A 22295-nucleotide genomic window follows, 5' to 3' on the forward strand; every position below is an offset into this window, starting at 1 on the left:
CAACGACCAGAAACACCTTTCTCAAGAACACCAGCACTCCCTGGAGCTCTCACTGGACCAAAGGAGGTGGATCATCTCGTCATCTCGAGTGAACTCTCACACAATCATCTCCTCGCTAAGCCCTGAGATCATCATCTACACCCTCTGAGGAGTGTCTTCATGGCAATGAAGGTGGAGACGACAACATACACAAACACAGGCGGAGACGTGAGGAGAAATCCCCTTCGCATCACACATTCTCCTGGACTGATGGGAGAAGAGAACAGCAGGATGATGAGGTCACCCTGGATTCTGGATGTCTGACAGTCTTCTTCTATCCCAAGGTAACGTGGCTCAGAAAAGTTCTTTTTCAATTATTCCAATGGTTACAATTGTGATAAGAACATCAAGGACACATCATGAGCTGAATCTTTGAAGTTCCAACCCAGGCTCTTCACCTTGTCCCTGACCATGGCTCTTGCCTTGCTTCCTGGTTCCCTCTTCATGGTTCTGTGGACCTGCTGGGATCCATTTCGTTTAATGTTGGTGGTGGGAACCATATGAAGGCCATTTCAACAAGCCTTCAGTCCAACAGTTTGCTATGTAGGGACTCGTGAGCGAGTGTTTGAGTTGGAAATAAACACACACATGGTGGAGAATGAGCAGCTGCAAGAGTCCAGGAAATTAGCAGCGGTCCAACATGAAGCCTTTTGGGGAAATTTACCAAGTTTTCTTCTCCTTACTGCACATCACAGTGAGCCTCCCCTCTGATGTTCATGTCCATTTTTAAGGTTGGGCTGCATATCTTCTCTGTCATAGTTCTTTTGCAGAGCATTTCTTCTTTTGGTGATTTGAAGGCTTTGATATTCTCATTGCTGCAGCAGCAAGAACATAATCCAGTTCTCAAAGCTGAGCCAAGCTCATTGTTTTTGGCCAGTGGGAGTGTTTAACAATACAATGACGTACTATTTTAACAGGCATCGGTCTTATCCAACAGAATGATGTTTGTTTTTAACTGCCTTTTCCAGTGATTAAAAATCATGTGACGACGCATGTGATGTCATGTAAAATGTCACGTGTGTTGCACCGTTCGGGTCTGACATTTTCCATGACGCCTCTCTGCTAAATAAAGGTTCTGTCGATAAACAGCGCTGGAGCTTTCAAGTGTCGTACCTGAACATCAGCCTGCCAAATGTACAACATCAAACGTCACAAAGTTAAGAAGGAGAGTTTCATTTTTAAAGGAGCCCACCTGCTGACTACTGATCAGGTTTGTTGCTCAGAGTCGAGAATTTCGTTATTTTTAATTCTTCCATCTCTCAATTGATCTTTGATTGGAAAAATCAATTATTGCCCACCAGCGCTGACTGACAGAGAGTCATCTGGGGGGTGATTATGAAATAGAGTCCGATGGAAAGCTGCTGACAGGTTCAGTTAGGTCTGGCATGCTGCTTGTGCCTCGGATTTCAGGTTATGTCATCTTTGTTGTTTTTTTTATGTTTGTACGTCCAACAAGCCATCCAGTCCATCGGATCTTATAGAAATGCTGTAGTTATTGATCTGATCTCAATCAATCAATAATCCTCATGAATGTATCATTAAATCAATTGTTCATCCATTAATGAATTAGTTTATCTTATTAATAAGAGACTTGCTGAAAATCATGCCCACGGCTCATTCACAACTGACACATAATGAATGCGCTACAGGATATTTGGAAAAGAGAGTGTACAGCGGAATATGTGTGTTAGGATAAATTGTGATAGCACACCAACTTCTCATCTCCTCCTACTATCGACGTGACGTCACGCACATCAACCAATGGCGCCTTGTTTTCATCCCGTGGCCGTTATAAACGGTCCCACCGGAGCCATTGAAGTTCAGCACTTACATCTCTGCGAACGGGACACTTTGACAACTTCCATCAGCCTGCTCCAAACTCTGCTCCATCATGCGACTCTGGTTCATCCTCTGCGCCCTGACCCCCTCTCTGCTGGACGGGGCCCGTGTGGTCAGACGCTCCGCCATCGGCTGTCCGGAGCGCTGCGACAAGTCCCAGTGCGCACCGATCCCTGCCGACTGCCTGGCCGGGGACGTGCTGGACCGCTGCGACTGCTGCCCGGTGTGCGCTTCTGGCGAGGGCGAGACGTGCGGCGGCGCCGGGGACAGCGAGTGCGCCGAGGGGATGGAGTGCCAGGTGACCGGCGGCGTGGAGGTGTCCGCCACCGTCCGACGGAGGGGCTCGGCCGGCGTGTGCGCGTGCCGCAGCTCCGAGGCGGTGTGCGGGAGCGACGGCGTGTCCTACCGGAACGTCTGCGAGCTGAAGCGCGTCAGCAACCGGGCGATAAAGCTGCAGCAGCCACCGGCGATCTTCATCCAGAGGGGAGCCTGCGGTAAAGGTGAGCCTCTGTGTGGGTGTGCTTGTGGTTTGATTGATTTTATTTTATTTATTTCGAACACGTAAGATGTCGGTGATGTCAAAGAGGGGAAAATTAGAAATCCACTTTCCTCAGGTTCTCCGTGACAATGGTTGAAGATGATAAATCACTTGCTGACAGAGGTGGGAAGTAGCGAAGTACAAATATTTCGTTACTGCACTGAAGTAGATTTTTCCGGTACCTGTACTTCACCTGAGTATTTTTTTCCCCCAACGACTGTTTACTTTTAACTTTTCTACATTTGTGCACAATATCTGGACTTTCTTCCCCTTACATTGGAAAATGTAATTTTCTGTCATTTGCTCTTTACCGTTGTGTTTAAAAGATACAAATTCTGTTCTAAGTAATACGCTTCACTTATTTGTTCTAGATGTTGATGCTTGAATTTGAGATGTTTGAATTATGCTGTCATGTGATATAAAAGTGGATCAAACAGGGAGATTATTTTAGAGTACCATGGCTTGGGAGAGAAAAATAAACATGTAGGAAACAACATTTGTTATTGTTATTAGAAGTGTAAACATTGGTTGTGCTGCAGTTGAAAAAGAAAAAGAAAGTATTGCATTGAAAGTAGCAACGCTGTTAGAATTGAGATCAAGACCTCTGACCTCCGGTCACCCTGAGATCACCCTGGGTTCTGGATGTCTGACAGTCTTCTTCTATCCCAAGGTAACGTGGCTCAGAAAAGTTCTTACTCATTTCCTGGAAGCTTGAACAATTATTCCAATGGTTACAATTGTGATAAGAACATCAAGGACACATCATGAGCTGAATCTTTGAAGTTCCAACCCAGGCTCTTCACCTTGTCCCTGACCCCAATTTGCAAAATTATCAATGATTGTTTTATGATTGTTTCATTAATGGAAAAGTATATACTTTTTACTTAAGTACATTTCAGAACCTGCACTTTTTACTTTTACTTGAGTAATAGAGTTGAATCATTACTTTTACCAGAGTTTTTTTTTTACACAAGTATTTGTACTTGTACTTAAGTACAGAATGTGAATGCTTTTGCAACCTCTGCTTGCCGATGAAAGAAGCAATGAATCTGCTGTCAGTATCAACGTCGAGTGGAACTGATGTTTTAAGACGAATTTCCTGTGTTGGCCTCTAGAGGCCAACAAATCAAGATCAAGATCTAAAGCCAGCTGCTGTGAGATAATGCAGATGACAGTGTAACAGATGCAGGCAGAGGACCCGCTGAGTTGAGTGTAACAAAGCTCCAAACGTCTCTTTCAGAGAGATCTGGAAGTTGGCTGTCAACTCCTGAGTCTTACAAAAAAATTAATTTCAGCACAACAGACGATCACAGCCAAACAGCACAACACAACACACACTAGAATTAGACAATTAGACAGAAGCGTAGAAGTATTGCATGTTTGGAAAACGTATGTGCATGTGTTTCAAACAGGCTTTTCCTTCTGACTTCTCTCACCTCTATCCCAGTCTGGATGTTCTCACCTTCCACCTGCTTACATCCGAGCTTCTTCCTCACCCTTCCTTCCTCTTCTACCTCCCCCACCTCTCTTTGACACGACTCATCTTGTCTCCTCTCCAATCTGTCTATCACCACACCACAGTCCAACTGGATCCAATCAGAAAAAAACAAGTCTGGAAGATGTCAGTAACACACACATACACACACACACACACGCACGCACGCACACACGCATGCACGCACGCACAAAACAAGTCCTCTCCAATGACTCATCCCTTGGAGCCGAGTTCTCCATTGTGTAACTTCCTGAGCAGCGCAGATGTAGGTCAGACAAACATTTTACCCTGATTTTTGTTGTTACTATTTTCTTCTTTCCTTTTATTCAATTCTACTCTCCGTAAAGACTTGGGTAGGATATATGGCCAAAACATTGTTAGATGGTGATTGTTTTTCTCTCTCTGGCTCGGTGTCAGAATTAACATGCAGTCCTGCTCTGATTATAGTTTGTCTGACAGCGGTCCACATATCTAATAAATCAGCAGTTAAAAAAATAATGCTGCACGTTGTATGTAGAACTTCCAGCATGTAGAACACGTTCCAGCAATTTTACTTGAGATGTTTTGAGGGGCAGATTTGTCAATACAACCTCACTCAGCATGCAGAAGAAATGTTTTGAACTAAATTAAGTGGTATGTGTTTGCTCGTGTGTGTGTGTGTGTAGTTACACTTGCAGTGTGTTTATCCTCTGCCTGTCTGACTGCCTCCATTCAGCTCATCTTGGAGCTGCAGCCAAAAATGAACATACACTATACACACACACACACACACACACACACACACACACACACACAAACACACATGAGAGTGTTGCACTGATGTACATGGTGGATACAGGTATATTCAGAAATAAAAAGAACCTCTAATCTAAGATCCAGAGTTAAAGGCTCAAATTCAACAGTTAATATAATAATAATAATAATAATAATAATAATAATAATAATAATAATAATAATAATAATTATTATTATTATTATTATTATTATTATTATTATTATTATTATCAAATAATAATAATAATAATAATAATAATAATTTATTATTATTATAATTATTATTATATTATTATTATAATAATTATTATTATTATTGTTATCATTATTATCATTATTATTATTATTATTATTATTATTATTATTATTATTATTATTATTATTATCATCAGTAACATAAAAGAACAGCTTTCATCACCAATGCCATGCGTTTAGGTTAGTGGTTCTCGCATTTATTCATTTTATTCATGCAAACAGCGTCTAGCAGCGAAGGCTAATAGTGGCTAAGGCTAACAGTGGCAATCTGCCTGATTCCTGCAGCTCAGCGGAATCCTGACAGTCTCCGCTACAAGTATAACTTCATCGCTGACGTGGTGGAGAAGATTGCGCCTGCCGTCGTTCACATTGAACTTTTTCGCAAGTAAGAAGGACTCCAAATCTCTTGCACTTGTTAGCAATATTATTATTATTTTTTTAAATAAGTCTTGTATGTGATACACTACTGAAAAAACATTGTTTTTCATAATGCTGTTTATTTAATTTTTGACACTATCACCCCCTGCTGGCACAGACATTTTACTTTACTTGCTTTACTTGACATTGACGTCCCCGTCCCTCTGCTCAGGATGGCCTTCTCAAAGCGCGAGGTGGCCGTCGCCAGCGGATCCGGCTTTGTCGTGTCCGAGAATGGACTCATTGTCACTAATGCCCATGTAGTGGCCAACAAGCAACGAGTCAAGGTACAGCCAGCAGGCACGGGGCGCTGTTTTGTTTTTTTTTTGTGTTCAGCCTCATGCTTGACCGGTGACTGTGTACGATCGCGAGATGAAAGTATTCTTATTTCCCGCAGGTGGAGCTTAAGAGCGGAGCCATGTTTGACGCCAAGATCAAAGACGTGGACGAGAAGGCCGACATCGCTCTCATCAAGATCGACACACCGGTAAGGAGTGGGGGGTAGTGGGCTGTGGAATCCTAACCTGGCCGACCGGTCAGAACATTTCCTATATCTGATGGATGTACTACAAATCTTGGAAAGAGCCCATAAGAAACATTTGGAAGGGGAGATCCTTTTGGCAAAACTGGAATTAGACTCTCTTTCTTACTGGATTCTCTTTCTTTCTTACTCTTTTATAATTGCTGTATAGTTTACTGTTTTGTATGTTTTCAGTGTTGCAACAGTGTAGCGTCAATAATGTACATCTCCCTCTTTCTGCCTCTGTCTGTCCATCTATCTATCTATCTATCTATCTATCTATATCTACCCATTGTCAAAGTCAACCAGGAGAAGAGAAAAGCCTTTAGTGTCAGTGTTTGCTAATCTTTTAATTGTAGAATCCTGTCTGATTTTGGTAAAACTGCAGCATCCACACTTTGAGTTTTTGTTTCAGCAAAACCCCCGTGACTGTAACGGCAAACTCCTTCTACTTGAACGACCCTGATTTTTCCGGTCTCAAAGGTTGTCTCTGAGGGGATTAGTCGCTCCTAATTTCCACCAGCAGCATGTTTTCCCTTTTAGAAAACAGGAATGCTTGCTGACCTCTCTGAAAGCATGAAGACGCGGTTTCGGCTCAGTGGAGAGACAGTGCGATGACTCATCAAGACGGGATGTGGAGCAGGGCAGGAGAAAAGTCTGGTGGTGTGGCTCCAGTCTGGTTCTTGTGTTGCCTTCAGTGTACTTTTTTTTTCTTTTCTCTTCTCTTCTCGATGTCCAGGGGGTCAGATGGGAACATGAGGTCACAGCGTTTATTGGATTCAAACCAACAGGACAGACATGAGACGGAGTGTCAGGCCATCTGGGCCACAGTTTAACGACCACATAAAGAACTTTATGGCTCAGTAAACGGTCTCAGAAAAAAAGAGCATGTGTGAACTGAATGAGGAGCAGGCAAAGTGTGAAATACCAAGAGCAGATAATTTCATAGATTTTTTTATTTATTTATTTTTTATACCAATTTAGGTAGAAATACACAACACCATCCTCTATAATCACATATAAGGTGATTATAGCAGATAGATGGTGTGTTTCTGACTCCTGGTGGTTGCATGTTCAGACCTGCAAGGCACCATCCATACACACATATCATTCCTGCCATCTGCTTTTGGACGTTTGAGATGCTTTTAGGGGGCCAGACCAACAATTTTACAAGATAAAAGCAGCAAAGTCCCGCCTCATCGTAGAATCTGATGTTATTCAAAGTACAAAGAGAAACAAACAGGCTGGTTGTGAGACAGGGAGGGATGTCACGTTATTAAGGACGTGGCAGAACGCATGACGATCATTAAGACAAGAACCAGCACCAAGGAGCTGCTTGCTCTGATCGTGTGCCGGCATGATGTGCTGCTGTTTTGACCAAGCGGTTCCTCCTCAATGCACACTGCTCTTCACAGCACGTGTGCAGAACACCGTCGGATGATCTAGTTAGATTATGGGGATTAAAGAGGGCAGTTTGTCTGAAGGCCAACTGATCCATATTTAATCTGACTGTTGAAAACAGCCCGCAGAGTGTGTGAGAGGGAGAGTGTGCTCACCGAAGACGTAAACATCTGCTATTATGCAAAGCACCACTTTGTCCTCATAGCAGCCGTTCTGTCCTGCAATGCACTGGTCTAGAGAGAACACATAACCTAGTGGTTCTGTCTGAGCGGGATGAAAGGTGTACTCTGAGTAGCTGGGAAGCAGAAACACTTCTGCTTCAATGCTGGAAAAGTTTTTGTGACCCCATTCAGAGCACAAGTTGGAAAACCAAAATGGGACGCCTCCACTGTTGTCATCCGCAAGTTACATGTGCATGAGTCAACAGTCGGCATGGGTGTATCACTCAAGCATCATGTAAGGACTTGTGTGCCGACAGCCACACACGCTGCTAGATAATGTCAGCAGACAACAGCACATTTATAAGCTACAGTGTAAAAGCAACATGTCCTCTCGTAGAAGTCGCACAGTACTTCCAGTAACATTTATTTCCCCAGACTGTCATCTACACCTTTTCATGTATGTCAGTAAACAGACAAGATGTATTCTGACTGCAGTGGTTATGAAGTAGCCAACTGCAAACTCAAAAAGCCAACCTTCAACTTGTAATAAAGTAACCTGCATAAAATGGAATTTATCTATCAATGCTGTTTTGGTTAACACCTGTCCTCCTTCTGTCTGAGGAAAACAGTAAACTTAAGACCTTACACATCTTGGTAGAGGAGAGGAAACTGAGTATGTGAGAATATAATCTGGCAGAATACAAAAGTCCCCCAACTGTATAACTGAACTTTAAAAACCTGTGGATCTGATATACTTAGTCTCCTGATGTCATACTTATGGTGGCTGTGAAATTGTGTTGTGGCAACAGATTTTGGAAACCTCTGTGAAAAACGTGAACAGGAAGGGACTTGAGACACACCCCTGCGGTGCACCGGTGTTACTGCTAAGTGGATAAAAACCCAGGCCAGGACAAGGGTGGGACACATTCTCAAGAATTATGCCTCAAACCAACCCTTACTTCTTATTTAAATAATGTAATTACAACATTGGTATGTAAGTCAACAATAACGTACTGCTCTCTCGGCATTGTAATTAAGTGGAAATTTTTGAAAATACCGTAACTGCCAATTCAGTGTGAATTAGGGTTTCTTCACATTATGACGTTCGTGCCTCACTATTCACTGACTAGTTTTATAAGCATGGGTGGTAGTTTGCAGGCATTGTTGTAGGCTGCAAGCTTGTTTAAGTGAAGAACTTGCTAACTGTAAAAGTACATTTAGATTATTGTAGAGCTGCCTATTTTTCATTTTCTCCAACCAAAACACACTGTCTTGAGTGTCACCAGTGATGTAGTATGAATCACACTTTTGCAGTTCATTACTAAATTATCTCAAACTGGTCAGAATCTCCGGTCGTTCTTAAAGAGAAGAACCTGGCAACAGATGTGTCATGACACACATACACATACACTTAGATGCACAAAAACTACCACACGTTGACGCCTTGGTGTCACATCTGGAGTTGAAGTGGGTCAATGTGCAAGGTTGTAAAGAGTCAGCCAATCACAAGACTCTGTGGAACAGAGTTACAGTCAACCTGGAGAGACCAAAAAGACCTCAGGCCTAAAATCATCTTATGGGTGGAAGTTTGAGAAACGAAACTAAACGAAACGAAATGAAAAACTAAGTCAGCACGTTGCAGGAAATCAACACCTTTTAAAAAGTGTTGTGTGTTCTGGTGGTATCTGTGGTTCCCCTGAGGCCTTCCAAAGGTCTGTGAACATTGTGGACTGATGCTTCTATCATGGATCTTCTTCTTCTACTGTTTCATTAAGAACAGAAAAGATGCTATCCAGTAGCTAGCATGCAAAGTACTAAGATCGCAACAGGACACAAGCTCAATGCATGCTAAACTTCTCTCTCCTGATTCGCACTCAAAATAAGTATCAACGTTACACAGGTGTGCGTTGACGCAGCTAGCGCCACCACCTGGACCGGAGGACAGTCAACCAAACAGTTCCTCCTCTAATCAATGAGTTCATCCCCATACTCTCTCTCTTGTCCTGCTCCCCTTGCGGTGTAGATTAAGCTGCCAGTGCTGCTGCTCGGACGCTCGGCGGACCTGCGCCCTGGCGAGTTTGTGGTTGCCATTGGTAGCCCGTTCTCCCTGCAGAACACCGTCACCACGGGTATTGTCAGCACCACCCAGAGGGGGGGCAAGGAGCTGGGTCTCCGCAACTCAGACATGGACTACATCCAGACAGACGCAATCATCAACGTAAGTCCACATGCAGACACATATATCACAAGACTTTGGTGAAACCTCCTACAAACACAGAGTTTAATATTAAAAATTCAATGTTTTTCTTGCAGTACGGCAACTCTGGAGGACCACTAGTCAATTTGGTGAGTAAGAAATCAGGCTGCCTCCTGGTGGTGAAGTGTAGTTTAAAAACAAAGATGGATAAACAGTTAAAATTGAATTACCCAACAATGTGTTTAAAAAAAATCTGGATTGTAGTGAGTCAGTGTAAAACTGTCCCATCCCATAATTCTTTAACGACTGAAGTGTTCTAATGGGTTTTTCTCAGCTCATTCGGACCCAGTGAGGTGGAGTCGGGTTTTATTATCAGCCTGAGAATTATACTTACGTCACTATCCTCCATCTCTCTCCAGAGTGTGATTACATTACAAAACAGAAAGGGAGAGAAGACCATAATCTAACATAAACATTGAGCACCGCTCATAAAGTTCCCATTTGGTCATAAAACCCAGAGTTTCGCAAAAAGCTGGCACTTAACTACCACCCACAGATGACTCTGATGAGCCTCAGCTATTGAAGGCCAGTTTTCACTTTGTGTGTGTGTGTGTGTGTGTGTGTGTGTGTGTGTGTGTGTGTGTGTGTGTGTGTGTGTGTGTGTTTGTGTGACGCCACCTTCAGGACGGGGAGGTGATTGGTATCAACACTCTGAAAGTCACAGCAGGAATCTCCTTCGCCATCCCATCAGACAAGATCCGACAGTTTCTGGCCGAGTCCCACGACCGCCAGGCCAAAGGTTATGAAACGTTTTAAATCCAACTGCGAGCCAAGGCCCTTAACACAACACATTGTGTAACTTCTTGTTTGAAATCCAGACTCCAGGGACTACACAACCGTTTTTAATCTAATTCTTCACAAAGGAATCAAAGATTGTTTCTGAAGTTTGCAACGGGTCTCCAATGCTTGTTGGTTGTCAGTTATGGCCTGTTGTTTAGAGTTAGTTGAGTCGTTTTATTTATGTTTGTCTTGCTAAACCAAATACTCAAAATAATCTTTATAAAAATTCATTAAAAAAAACAAAATCCAATTAGAGTTTTGCAGATTTTAGTCACATTTTGGGGCTCAAATCCTCCACGGTGTCACTTCATATAATCAGGATCAACACATATTCTTTTGGATGTTGACTTTCACTGATTGAGGCACTGTTTCTGCTCTGTAGGTAAAGCTGTCGCAAAGAAGAAATATATCGGAGTCCGAATGATGAGTCTCACGTCAGCGTAAGCTCTCCGATGCATTTAATACCTTTAAACAGAATCAAATCAATTCTGCTCGGTTTAGCCAGATCCAAATGTGATGGTGCGTTTGCTTTGTTCCACAGGCTGGCCACAGACCTTAAGGAGAGGCAGCCGGACTTCCCGGATGTCACCTCTGGGGCGTACGTCATCGAAGTGATCAGCCGGACTCCCGCCGAGACGTGAGTTTCACCTTTGCTTTGAGTTCTTACGCCCACCATCTCCTCCTGGTGGTCCGCCATGCTCAGATGACCTGCATCTCCACATCAATCGCCCAAAGGTTTGTCTGATTTCCCCGCCAGTGAGGACGGGAGGGTAATGAAATGCTTTACACTGGCAGCAGATTTATTAAAAACAGCCTGGCGAAGTCAAGCCGCAGCTGCGGCTCCCGCTCTGACGGCAGCTGATGTGTGTTTTCCTGTTGTCGAGTGTGTTTGTGCAGGTGAGAGCCTGAAACCGCTGAGAGCGCGACTCTCCAGCATTAACCTGCTGCTGCGAGAGTGGAAAGTTCCCCTTGGCAGTCTTTTTAACCTCCGTTTGGCTTTTTTAGAAGTAGAGACGCAAATGTTTTTTCTGCTGAAATGGTCAAACTTCCCGCGGCAGGAAGGTCAGGCGGTCCAGTCGGCGCAGACGGAGGCAGAACAGGGAGAATGTTGAGAAATTACTTGTGGGTGAAGGAGTTGGTGAACAACGTCTGGAGGTGTTTCTGCCTTGTGCTTCCTGCGTGTCTGGTTGTGCCTCCTGTCTTTGTTCGCTGTTTCCGATGTTGTGGAGGGTTTTTAGGTCAGATCCTTGTTTTTGTTTCTAAAAGTACCACCCCCGTCAATTCCCTCCCTCCTCGGAGACCCTCATCACTTTCAGCTGGTGCCTATTAACTGGAGTAGCGTTACTCAATCGATCCCAACTGCGGTGTGATGCTAATAGCGCCGTTAGCTACAGTGTAGCGTCAATTTAAGAAAATTTGACCCAAATGTGTCTTAAACTGAATTAGATAATCCAAAACCAAAACAACCAAAGAAAGAACAAGTGTCTCCTTCTCATTTGAGATCATGCAAAGTATCGACTGTCGGATTGTCTTTTCAAGGAAATCAAAATTTCACATTTCTTTTGCTTCCCCCCCCCCTCTGATTTCTGTTGCGACAGAGCCGGCCTCCGGGAGAGTGATGTCATCATCAGCATCAACGGCGAACCCGTCACTTCTGCCAGTGACGTGAGCGCCGCCATCAAGCGGGATGAAACGCTGCGGACTGTGGTGAGGCGGGGCAACGAGGACGTCATCCTCACCATCGTCCCGGAGGAGGTTGAGCCTTGACCCCTTGACCTTGACCCTGAGGCCCGACGCGATCCGAGCTGGCTCGACCTGTTTTTCAGTCAATCGAACACGAACACTTTTGACAAACGCTAGCAGTGGCCAGATGTTTGTGTGTTTAAGGACGAGGTGTTTAGTCCTCCTCCCTCCCTCCCTCCCTCCACCTTCATACATCTTCACTCTGGGACAGGAAGTCTTCACATGTCAGACTTCTAACATAAGTTAGTTTCCTCTCCCTGTCATCAGGGTTTGTTTCATTATGAAGCCCCCTAGTGGTGGCTGCAGCAGGCTAACGTCCTGTTTTTATTTGGTTTGTACTTGATGAATATTTTTATAATTGTTTTTTTGAAAAGATGGAAGAGAATAAAACTATTTTGAAAAGTTTTGTTTATTTGCAGGCTTAGTGGTGCTGCCGTTTTTAAACCTGGATGAAGGTCCTTCTCATAAAAATTAATAAAATTATGGTTTTATTACAATTCATGCCAGACATTACACAGTAATAAGGTTAAGAAACCGCAGCAGAGCGATGTCCTCAGAGAGACCGTTACATACATACACGCATACATACATACATCTGTGCTGAAACAATGACGTTTGAGTGTGATACAACCTGGGTGTGTCTGTTACATAAGGTTTGAGTCAGTTACCCTGACGCGATGAGGTTCATACAAGGGGTCAGCCAGCGGCAACTGTTAAAACAGAGCTGAAAACATTCAAAAAGCTGCTGTCTAAAGTTAAATTTAGTTTTGACTTCGATACCAGCCGTCGTCTTCAGGATGAAACGCACTCTGCAGTTTATCCAGCTGGATCCACTTTGAAGGAAATTTCAAGTCAACCATATTTCCTGGGATTTGTGCCGTGTTCTCAACCTCAAGCTGCACTTCTCCAGTCCCATTATGAGTCAGCACTGCCAGAACGCCTGGCTAGCGAAGGCCAGTGTACACAGAATATCCACAACTCAGCACTTTGAACTGGCTACAGTCGGTCCTGACTCATATTTGGCCGTCAAGCACGGCACCAGGAGACACTGACCTGAATCTGTCCAAAGCTTGAGGGGGCTCGCTCGCCACACAGCGCTGTTATTTTCCAGTGTTTCTGTGTTGGCCGGACCTCCATCGGGCCTGGTGCACAAAATCCTTCCTTCACATATATAAAACAAACCATTACAGGTTAGTCTGTTATGGGTGGGTTAGTCCTTCAGAGGAGCTCAGTGGCTGGCTGCTGCTGCTGCTGCCTCTGGAGGTCTGCAGGAGGCAGGTCCTTCCACTGCTGTGCTGCCCCCAGTGGTCATCTGTGGCAGGACGTTCATTAAAAGCGTCTCAATCTTCAGCTCCAGGGCGTCCAGGCGGCGGTCCAGATGCTCCTTCAGCCGCTTCTCCATTTGCTCAAGACGACGATCCATGACTGCATCCAGCTCCCTGCAGGGGGCGCCACACACACACAGATAAAGATAAAACAGACACGATCAAGAAAAAAAAACAGTGATGGAGGGAGGACTTGAAAAATCTGTCCTCTCTGCAGGTCGGATCCAGAATGCACTGCAAAAGTCTACAAGCTTGAGGTTGAAAGTTTCCTCCACCTCCGTGTCTCATCTCATCACCCGCGACACACCATCGCATTAAGAAAAAGCACAAAACCATCTCCTCGACATTTACCTTCTCCAAACTTGTGATCTCTGAGTTCTAGACCTGTATATGTGAGTGTGCTGGCACTGTCCCGTTGTCATGAAGACAAAGCACTGAGCTCCGCCTCCCCCTCACAATCAGCTGATGTCCTGTCAGCCCACAGGAGTCACCACGGTCCGACAAAGAACCTCTTTCATCAATGTGCAGCCAAGCAGATGGCGTCAGAGACTGACAGCCGCTCCCTTCAGCCGCTTCACAATCAAATCCAAGAACTGAAGAAGTATTCGACACAAAACATTCTGCCCAATCCACACGGGCCTATATGGTTGTTTAAACAAGCAATGTGTTTTGACGAGAGACACGCTAGGAGTGCTATTATAGAGCACAACTGCACTGGGAATTGAATCTTTATGTATCACTGAGCAAGTGAGAAACAGTGAGCCCTCTGACCAAATGAGATGGATCTGAGTGCCAAAGTCATAATTTTAGAGTCAAGCTTGAAATGTGACTGTATTTTTCCGATAGCTCCACTTCAGAATCTTCTCAGGATGAGACTGAAGAGGGACTTTTCACCTTGTCGGGGTGTGACAGGAAGTGATGATAACAGACCATAGTAATGTGAAGACCTGAGAGGAAGAACCCACCACGAGCCGTTCCTCATCTTCTCCTCTGCCACGTCATCCAGTCTCAGCTTGGTCACCTGACCGCAGACACCCTGGAGTACAGGAAGTAGATTGTTGCCTCCCTGGCCCTTCAGGATGTGGGACATCATGTCCGTCAACTCGTCCCGACTCAGCGGGCCGCTGCTATCGCCACGAGCTGCAGAGAAGACCACCGCACGTGACTGTGGAAAACCCTCCCCGACATCAGAAACACTGATTGGTAGCCCTGACTCAGACCTGATCTCATCTGATTACCTGCGTCTTTGCCATTCAGTGGTGAATGCAGCTCGGGGGAGGAACAGCCTTCTGAAACGACTCCATTCTGACTGGGTGGCGTCTCGTGTGCTCGTGGGATGGAGTGCGGGGGAAGCTGTTGACGCAGGACGAAGACAATTAAGAGTTCTTCTATTTCAAAGTGACAGTGGACATTGTGCGACCTGATCAGAACAGTAGGTGATTCCATATTCACAGCTAACAGTGATGCTACTGGGTCAGCCAGCAGGGGAGGGGCCTGGGTGGCAGCTGGAGGCATCCGAGCAGAGAAGAGCCCCCCGCCCATCAGTAGAGGCAGGAACCCCCCCACAGCGCTGCTCTGGTTCTGCAGAGAAACAAGGCTCAATGTTAACGAGTGGAAAGGAGGAAGAACAGGTCGATGGTGTTCAGCCATCATCTCCACTGACCAGCTGCTGGACACGGACCATGTCCATCAGGTTCTGGGCTCCTGGCGACAGACTGGTCCCCATCTCCTCCACCAGACTCTGCACCTGCTGCATGTCGATGGTGGCACCGTACGCCGGGCTGGACGGGACCTGCCACATGCCAACAACGACTCGGCACAGCGAAATGCTGCGCCGTCCACCCAGAGACAGCAGCTGGGAGGGCAATTAAAGGGTCAGCGGGAGAAGAGGAAAGAGGGCACAGACGCAGGCAGTCAGGGAGAGCGAGAGATCACCTTGACTTCACAGGCCGAGGATGGATGCTTGAGGGTCAGCTGTTTCCTGTAGAACACGCCTCCGTCTGGACTGTGGGTGGAGCAGTGAAGGAACATCCCATCAGCCAACAGACGGCACAGAAACTTTAGAAACGAGCCACTTGTGTGTGTTCACAAGGGATGCAACAGTACAGTTTTGCCACGGTCCAGTGTGTATCACGTGGGTTTTTTGGCCATATAAAACTACTCTGACTAGCAAAGGCAACATTGTATTGTAAAAAAAAATGAATAGCAAAGATAAAAACAAACCACAAATTTTATTTTAAAAACGTGCACTATCAGATCAAATTAAACAAAGATAAAACCACACAAATTAAATATAAATCTGAAGTTTATGACTATCCAATAAAAATATACAACATTTTAATCCACTTAACAGCCAAGTTGAGACATTTTCACTTTATTGGGCTGGGCCGGCTCAAATAATGTAGAATGGGATTTATGGATACTATTATATGGATATACTAGGACACTCATTGATATTATAAAATGGGCAAAGCAATGTACTGTTGTAATGACCACTGTTTTGACGGAATAAATAAGCCGTGTTCAAAGACATGTTGGTCTATTTAATGGCAGCGGGTTGCAGGTCGAGGCAGGTTGTGATCATTGACTCAGTTGTGCCAGGCGGCTGGAACGAGTCATATTATTGATGAGTGCAGGACCCGCGGGTCTTCAAAAAGCCACGCACCACTACCCAATATTGTGGCATCCTGAGTGTTCACCTGTCTGTCTGGACCCTGTCGTCTCTCTCCCCCCGTGCGGTCCCACAGTAATCTCCCTCATGGCTGTACACCTCCATGGTTCGAGCCTGGCTGATGACCAGCAGGCGGCTGATGGAAGTGAGGGGGGAGGAGCTGCAGCTGAGCGTCAGCACACACGGACAGTCGTCCTCCGGCTGCTCCAGCTGCACCAGCCTGCACCTGCCAAGGGAAACCGCTGGTTTTAGCCCCTGGAAACACTCACGACGTGCTGCCGTGTGGCTTTTATTGTTGAGGAATGACCTTTTTGTCTCGTCCATCTCCAACTGACTGAGGTCTTCATCACAACCGTCTTCATCGCTGACGTAGACGGGCTGCAGGACGTCGGACAAGTGATGTCCTTCAGCTTGACAGAGCCAACTCTTCACAGAGATGTCCACCATGATGCTGTGAGTCGGTAGATCAGCTGCGACACAAGACAGAGGACAAATCAGGGATAAAAAGTTTGCAAAAGGGTTAATAATATACATATAAATATGAAGGAATGTTATTAATATTATTCTCAGATGGACTTTTTGTCCATTTTCATTTAAAAAAAGGAATTTTAAATAAGAGATTAATTACTGTCCTTGGTTCAGCATTTAGCAAATTTAGTGTAAGGACCTCGTGGGCAGTATTTGGTGAAGTGGTGTCTCTCTCTGCAATCTCTTAATCTGAGTTAATCTCGGTTTAAGATGACCATTTAGGTTTGTTATGTAATGGTGAGAATCTTACATTCTGCACACATTAATATTGTGGAGATGCATGTTTATAATACATCAAACATACAATTAAATTGTCAGTCGTTCACCAAAAAATAAATAAATAAATAAATAAATAAATAAATACTGGCTATCACCCAAAATCTACCTTTATGCGAGTTATGAATGACGTATTTAGGTTTAGGTCGTCAGCAGACACTAAAATACTCTGTGCAATCTGAAAAGTTGGAGTGTCTCTGGTAAAAATGTCGTGATTTCCCAAGACCACGTGAACGGAACAGGAAATGGATGGGAAATATGCAGCCAAAAACCTTTTATTTCATTTCAATTATTTAAAGAAATGCCATCAGGAAGCCGTTATTACCTTTGCTGTGAAAAAGCTTCTTCAGCTCAAACAGTGAGCACTGGTTAGCTCTCTTCTCGTTGCAGTGCCCCGGAACATGTCTTCAGACGTCCCCGACAAATTAAAGGTCGAGCCCACGATAAGCGAGGCGCTGTATGTAATGTAGAAATAAAGAGTGGGTTGACCTGATTTAGCTCACGATGAACCCGTAGCATTAAAACGTGAAATCCCACCCAATTTAACAATTTCGATGGTCGCTGACAGTCTGATTTGAGAGCTGTCTGTTTAGCTGCTGCAGCTTCTTCGTTTTTTTTTTCCTTTGCAGACGAGACCTCTAGATGCATTCCTGCCCCCTGTCGACACAGGAAATGAATTCACTTTAATTATTATAAACTGAACCAGAATCAACCGATAGTCCACAAACGTCTGCATGCAAACTGGATTCGACTCCTGTGTAGCTTATCTCTCTGCGTCTAGTAATTAAGAAAATAAAGTATTAAAAGAACGAGATATTATTCCAGAAGAAGTCATACCTGGCTCTGTATCTCTGCCTTAGAAAGAAAATATAATGGAATAGAATGCCTTTATTAATCCATAATTACGGCAACAATACAGAGCAAATAGAAAAAAGTACATAATTTAAAAATAAAGAAATAAAATAAAATATTTATAGAGTAGAGTCTATAGACCGTTGAATTATTAAGAAGTTAGCTACGTAATAACATAAATATTAACGTGAATGTAATGTTGATGTGTTTTATTGCACTTTTATGAAATGTAAAGTGTAAGAACTATACTTTAATAATAATATAAATAATATACTAGACTAAGGTTTACTTACTTTATTGTTTCTTATCACCACAAATCAGTGGTTTATGTTTTTTAAGGATTCATTTTGGAATAAATGCCGATGTTATTTTAGTTGCGACTGTTACGCATGAAAGTAGGGACACGTTGTGTCCAATGACGTCATCTAACTGCGACTCGAAATAGTCTCGTTTGTTTATCTGACTATAAATGACTTCAGTCAGTTCAGGTCAGAGACTATAAATCAATTGTATGTTTTCCCACCTTGCTGTCTGTTATTTATAGCCAACACGTGATCCTTGATGAAGATGGAGCAACGTCAACAACTGCTAATCCGAATTATTTGGATTGTCAGCTAGTTAAAGTGATGCTTAGTTCTTAGTGACACAGTTTAACCCTGCCTACCTACCCGACTAGTAAGACATTGAAAAGCTACTGGAATTGAAACAGGGCATGGACTTCTCCGAGTGCTACCAGGACAGCGTGTCCAGCATTGCTGCCGCCGCTCGTTCGGGCTGCAGGAAGCAGGTGAGGAGGTTGATCCGGAGCGGCTTCAGCGCGGACTGCAGGGACAATCGGGGATGGAACGCCCTGCATGAGGCCGCGGCCGCTGGCAGTAAGGGGTGCGTGCAGGAGCTCCTGTCTGCCGTCAGCGGTAAGAAAGTTTTTTTGTTGTTGTTGTTGTTGTACAGAAACCAGGAATTTACCACTGGTGTTGTAGTCAAGAACGCCCCAACCGAGACCAAAACATTATCAAGACCAGAGAGTATTGTGACCGAGACAAGACCAAGGCATTTTGGAGGCAAGACCAAATCAAAGAAGAAACACAACAAAACAGAACAAATGACTAATATATTTTTTATTAATCCCAGTTTGCTTCTACATAAATGAAGTAGCATTATTTATTTTCAGCAAAGTATCTTTCAATCGTTTTCTTTAACATTTTGCTATTTTGCCAGCTATTTCGAACCATTTTCAAAAGAACAACTTTGTGTGCCAGTTGACGGTCCTGTCACTATGCTTCCAATTGATCATGTGCCCAGGCTACTTGGCCAAGGGGATGTCCCTTTGGCCGACTGGTTAGTGCACATGACTATTACCCGGTAGTCTGGGGTTCGAAGCCCACCCAGTCCCTCTTGCACCTTCCCACATTCACTTCATGAAATTAAAAAATATATTAGCTTAGAATTTTTTTAACTGAAAACAATGACATGCCAAGCATGAACAAAATGCATAAAACCTTTGACGGTCTTGAGACCAAGATCAATCTTGAGTGCTACAACACTATTTACCACACAACCATGAAACCCTTTTGGTTAAATTTCTCCTGAAACTTTTTATAGCTGGGTTGCATCGTTAGATGCACTGAGTTAAGATCTTGTAATTAAGTGTTAATTCTCCTGGATAAGGATTTTCTAATGGAGACATCCTCTCTTTCTCAGCAGCTCGCTCCCGCCGCGATTGCACAGCTTACGTGAACTCTCTGACGCACGAGGGGGAGTCTGCGTGCTTCTTGGCGGCGAAGCGTGGACACCTTGCAGTTGTCCGCCTCCTCCTGAGAGCTCGTGCCAACATCAACCAGCTCACCAATGACCTCTCCTGCCCTCTGTATGCCGGTATGATATATGTACACAATGCACCCATGATTTCAGCACCCTTATACATTTTTGGATGGATGAACTCTTTATGTATTTTTTTCCCCCTCTCAGCTGTTGATGGCGGCTTCGAGGAGATTGTGGAGCTGCTGGTCAGGAAAGGCGCTGAGATCAATGGGACACACACTGCATCCTGCTGGACGTGCCTCCATCAGGCTGTTTATAAGGTGATTAAAGAGGCACAGATACACGTTGGTGACGCGTCCTTGCTGTTGAGATATTCACGCGCCTGTGTTATTAAAGGGTCACACTCTGATCGTGCGCATCCTGGTGAATGTGTGCAACCTGGAGGCTCTGGACGATCACAAGATCTCTCCACTGTTTGTGGCTGCTCAGTATGGACAGAGGGAGTGTCTGGAGATCCTCATCAATGCCGGTACGTGTCTGTCTTATAACAACTCCCCTCTCGGCTTCTTCTTCTTTTCATTCTGTAAATATAGAGCTGTTTTATATCTTTTATATTTGATATCTTCTTTTTTTAAAAACGTATTTATGTGTTATAATTATATTAAAAACAACTTGCATGTGTATTTCTTTTTTTTTCTATTTTTTTTCTTTCTATCTTTAAGCAGAGAGACTCCTGAACATTTTGTTGCACTTGCATCATGACAATAAAGATAGTGAATCTCTGCTATTTGTTTGTGACTGTTTGTGCTTCAGGTGCAAATGTGAATGTGCAGGCTGCTGATCTAGCTACAGCATTGCTGATTGCATCTCAGGAAGGTCACCAGGCCTGTGTAGACCTCCTCCTGGACAGCAGTGCTGACCCAAACATAGCCTGCAGCCGTGACTGGTTCCAGCTCGCCATTCATGCTGCTGCACAGTTCGGCCACTTGGGGTACAAACGCTCACTATCAATACTGTCATGGTGTGGCTTCCACATATTGTTTAGATAAGTACTGTTGCTAATTCAGCAGACATTCATCCACTTATCTTGCTTTGAATATTCACATACCTTACTGTCGTCCACCCAGTGTTCTCAGGAGGCTGATAGCTGTCACGGATCGTGGGTGTGACAGAGGCACCGACATGGTCAGTCCACTCTACTTAGCCGTCAACAGCCATCAGCATCAATGTGTGGAGGTCCTCCTCAGGGAAAGCTACAGCCCTGATGCCCAGGACTGCTCTGGCATCCTCGGCCTCAGCTCACCTCTGTCTCTTGCCTTGAGCTTCACATCGCACAAACCCTACAGGTGCGAAAGGAAGCGCCTTTAATCAACAGGCCACAATGAAACAGTTTGTTCCAGATCCTTTTTAAACTCTGTTTCAGTGAGTCGGTCCGGCTGCTGGTCGCAGCAGGAGCACAGTTCAACAAGGATGACTGGATTTATGCTTTGGCAACGGACCAAACAGACCTTCTGCAGCTTGTACTTGAGCACAGATGGCTCTCCGGACCGGATACTTCAACCAGCCATGGCTGCAGTCCATCTTCTCATGCGAGGGCCAGACTGGAGCCGCAGGAGCTGCAGGACCTCCTTCACGTGGCTCTGGGCCAAATAGATTTTGCCCCTTCCTGGCTGCCTCTGCTCCTACGAGCTGGACTGGAACCTTCGCTCCTCCTCGGCCCTCAAATGTTTGTTGTCTTTTCAACTCTGTCACCCTGATATTGGTCAAGGTATCGCATGTTCGTACTGGACTTGATGTGTCTATGTCTATGATGCCATGCAGGTTTGAGCAGGCAGGCAGTGAGGTGTTAAATTACCTGCTGGAGTTTGTGAACTGGCCCACTCTGCCCCCCACATTAAGAAACATCCTGGCCCGGAGACAGGAGGAAGGGACTTGGGAGCCTCGTCCACATTTAGGTTTGGTGACACGACACACAGAGCCTGCTGGATTTATTTACAAGTTATGGTGGCCATATTCATAATCAGTGATAATGTCAAATATTTATAAGGCACATTTGTTTAAAGGTCTATTAAATTTGATGTTTTCAGGGTGTATACATCCAGAGAGAACCAGTGTTTGCTGTTTCATTCATTCCATGTGTTAATAAATAGAAAATAAATGCAGCTGCAATGAGGGCGTTTTGATTGACCTTCCCTGTCTCTCTCACTCTCTCTCTCTCTCTCTCTCTCTCTCTCTCTCTCTCTCTCCCTCTCTCTCCCTCTCTCTCTCTCTCTCTCTCTCTCTCTATCTCTCTCTCTCTCTATCTATCTATTTATCTATCTATCTCTCACTCTCTCTTTCTGTTTCTCCTTATCCAGAGTCCATCTCCTGCTTGGCCCACATCTGTCGACTGCAAGTCAGAGCAATGTTGGGATCAGATGCACTGATGAGGACTGACATCATCCAGGAGCTTCCTTTGCCTCGCATTCTCCACCCCTTCCTTCAGTTTAGAGACATCAGAGAGCCTGGCTGAAACCACCACAACCAATCACACAGCCATTTCCTGCCATCCCCATCACATGGCATCATTTCTTGTCACTTGAAGAAAGTGTGTGACTAAACACCTGTTCTCATAATGATCACCCTTTTGAAATAAAAGTTCACTTTTTTGAAGCAAATATCAA

At 44.5% G+C, this 22295-nt stretch overlaps 3 protein-coding genes across 5 annotated transcripts; 2 read left to right on the forward strand and 1 right to left on the reverse strand.

The window, feature by feature from the left end:
- The first annotated feature begins 1853 nt into the window (after positions 1 to 1853).
- On the forward strand, positions 1854 to 12625 carry htra1b (HtrA serine peptidase 1b). The gene is made up of 10 exons (XM_076035118.1): positions 1854 to 2378; positions 5226 to 5325; positions 5530 to 5644; positions 5755 to 5844; positions 9463 to 9657; positions 9753 to 9785; positions 10321 to 10435; positions 10859 to 10916; positions 11018 to 11113; positions 12075 to 12625. Exons 1-10 carry the CDS (start codon positions 1931 to 1933, stop codon positions 12241 to 12243), a joined length of 1419 nt encoding a protein of 472 aa, XP_075891233.1. The 5' UTR covers positions 1854 to 1930; the 3' UTR covers positions 12244 to 12625.
- On the reverse strand, positions 12611 to 17646 carry cunh10orf88 (chromosome unknown C10orf88 homolog). Of its 2 annotated transcripts, XM_076035121.1 has the most exons (9): positions 17345 to 17645; positions 16523 to 16685; positions 16244 to 16441; positions 15480 to 15549; positions 15208 to 15399; positions 14997 to 15125; positions 14783 to 14897; positions 14510 to 14684; positions 12611 to 13658 (listed from the first exon to the last, which is right to left on the reverse strand). In XM_076035121.1, the coding sequence occupies exons 2-9, from the start codon at positions 16660 to 16662 to the stop codon at positions 13448 to 13450; spliced, it is 1230 nt and encodes a 409-aa protein (XP_075891236.1). In that variant the 5' UTR covers positions 16663 to 16685; positions 17345 to 17645; the 3' UTR covers positions 12611 to 13447. The 2 variants fall into 2 exon arrangements, with proteins under 2 accessions (XP_075891236.1, XP_075891235.1); XM_076035120.1 differs by having other exon boundaries at positions 14783 to 15125; positions 17345 to 17646.
- Positions 17647 to 18293: 647 nt separating this feature from the next.
- Positions 18294 to 22289, forward strand: asb3 (ankyrin repeat and SOCS box containing 3). Of its 2 annotated transcripts, none has more exons than XM_076035116.1 (9): positions 18294 to 18785; positions 19573 to 19746; positions 19840 to 19952; positions 20029 to 20161; positions 20446 to 20623; positions 20760 to 20978; positions 21056 to 21358; positions 21454 to 21587; positions 21990 to 22289. In XM_076035116.1, the coding sequence occupies exons 1-9, from the start codon at positions 18584 to 18586 to the stop codon at positions 22142 to 22144; spliced, it is 1611 nt and encodes a 536-aa protein (XP_075891231.1). In that variant the 5' UTR covers positions 18294 to 18583; the 3' UTR covers positions 22145 to 22289. The 2 variants fall into 2 exon arrangements, with proteins under 2 accessions (XP_075891231.1, XP_075891232.1); XM_076035117.1 differs by having other exon boundaries at positions 18295 to 18785; positions 19576 to 19746.
- The last annotated feature ends 6 nt before the right edge of the window (positions 22290 to 22295 follow it).

The sequence above is a fragment of the Nelusetta ayraudi genome, unplaced genomic scaffold (assembly GCF_046127955.1).
Source record: "Nelusetta ayraudi isolate G7.1 ecotype Tasmania unplaced genomic scaffold, CSIRO-AGI_Nayr_v1 ptg000042l, whole genome shotgun sequence".
Taxonomy (NCBI): domain Eukaryota; kingdom Metazoa; phylum Chordata; class Actinopteri; order Tetraodontiformes; family Monacanthidae; genus Nelusetta; species Nelusetta ayraudi.

Excerpts from the sequence above, each read along its gene's own strand:
- htra1b (XM_076035118.1), top strand. The coding sequence starts at position 1,931 with ATGCGACTCTGGTTCATCCTCTGCGCCCTGACCCCCTCTCTGCTGGAC. Across the intron at positions 5,845-9,462 it reads TCATCAAGATCGACACACCG|ATTAAGCTGCCAGTGCTGCT; the intron begins GTAAGGAGTGGG and ends CTTGCGGTGTAG. Across the intron at positions 10,436-10,858 it reads CCACGACCGCCAGGCCAAAG|GTAAAGCTGTCGCAAAGAAG; the intron begins GTTATGAAACGT and ends TCTGCTCTGTAG.
- cunh10orf88 (XM_076035120.1), bottom strand. The coding sequence starts at position 16,662 with ATGGTGGACATCTCTGTGAAGAGTTGGCTCTGTCAAGCTGAAGGACAT. Across the intron at positions 15,550-16,243 it reads GACAGGGTCCAGACAGACAG|TCCAGACGGAGGCGTGTTCT; the intron begins GTGAACACTCAG and ends CTCCACCCACAG. Across the intron at positions 14,685-14,782 it reads ACTGAATGGCAAAGACGCAG|CTCGTGGCGATAGCAGCGGC; the intron begins GTAATCAGATGA and ends TCTTCTCTGCAG.
- asb3 (XM_076035116.1), top strand. The coding sequence starts at position 18,584 with ATGGACTTCTCCGAGTGCTACCAGGACAGCGTGTCCAGCATTGCTGCC. Across the intron at positions 18,786-19,572 it reads GCTCCTGTCTGCCGTCAGCG|CAGCTCGCTCCCGCCGCGAT; the intron begins GTAAGAAAGTTT and ends TCTCTTTCTCAG. Across the intron at positions 21,588-21,989 it reads GGAGCCTCGTCCACATTTAG|AGTCCATCTCCTGCTTGGCC; the intron begins GTTTGGTGACAC and ends CTCCTTATCCAG.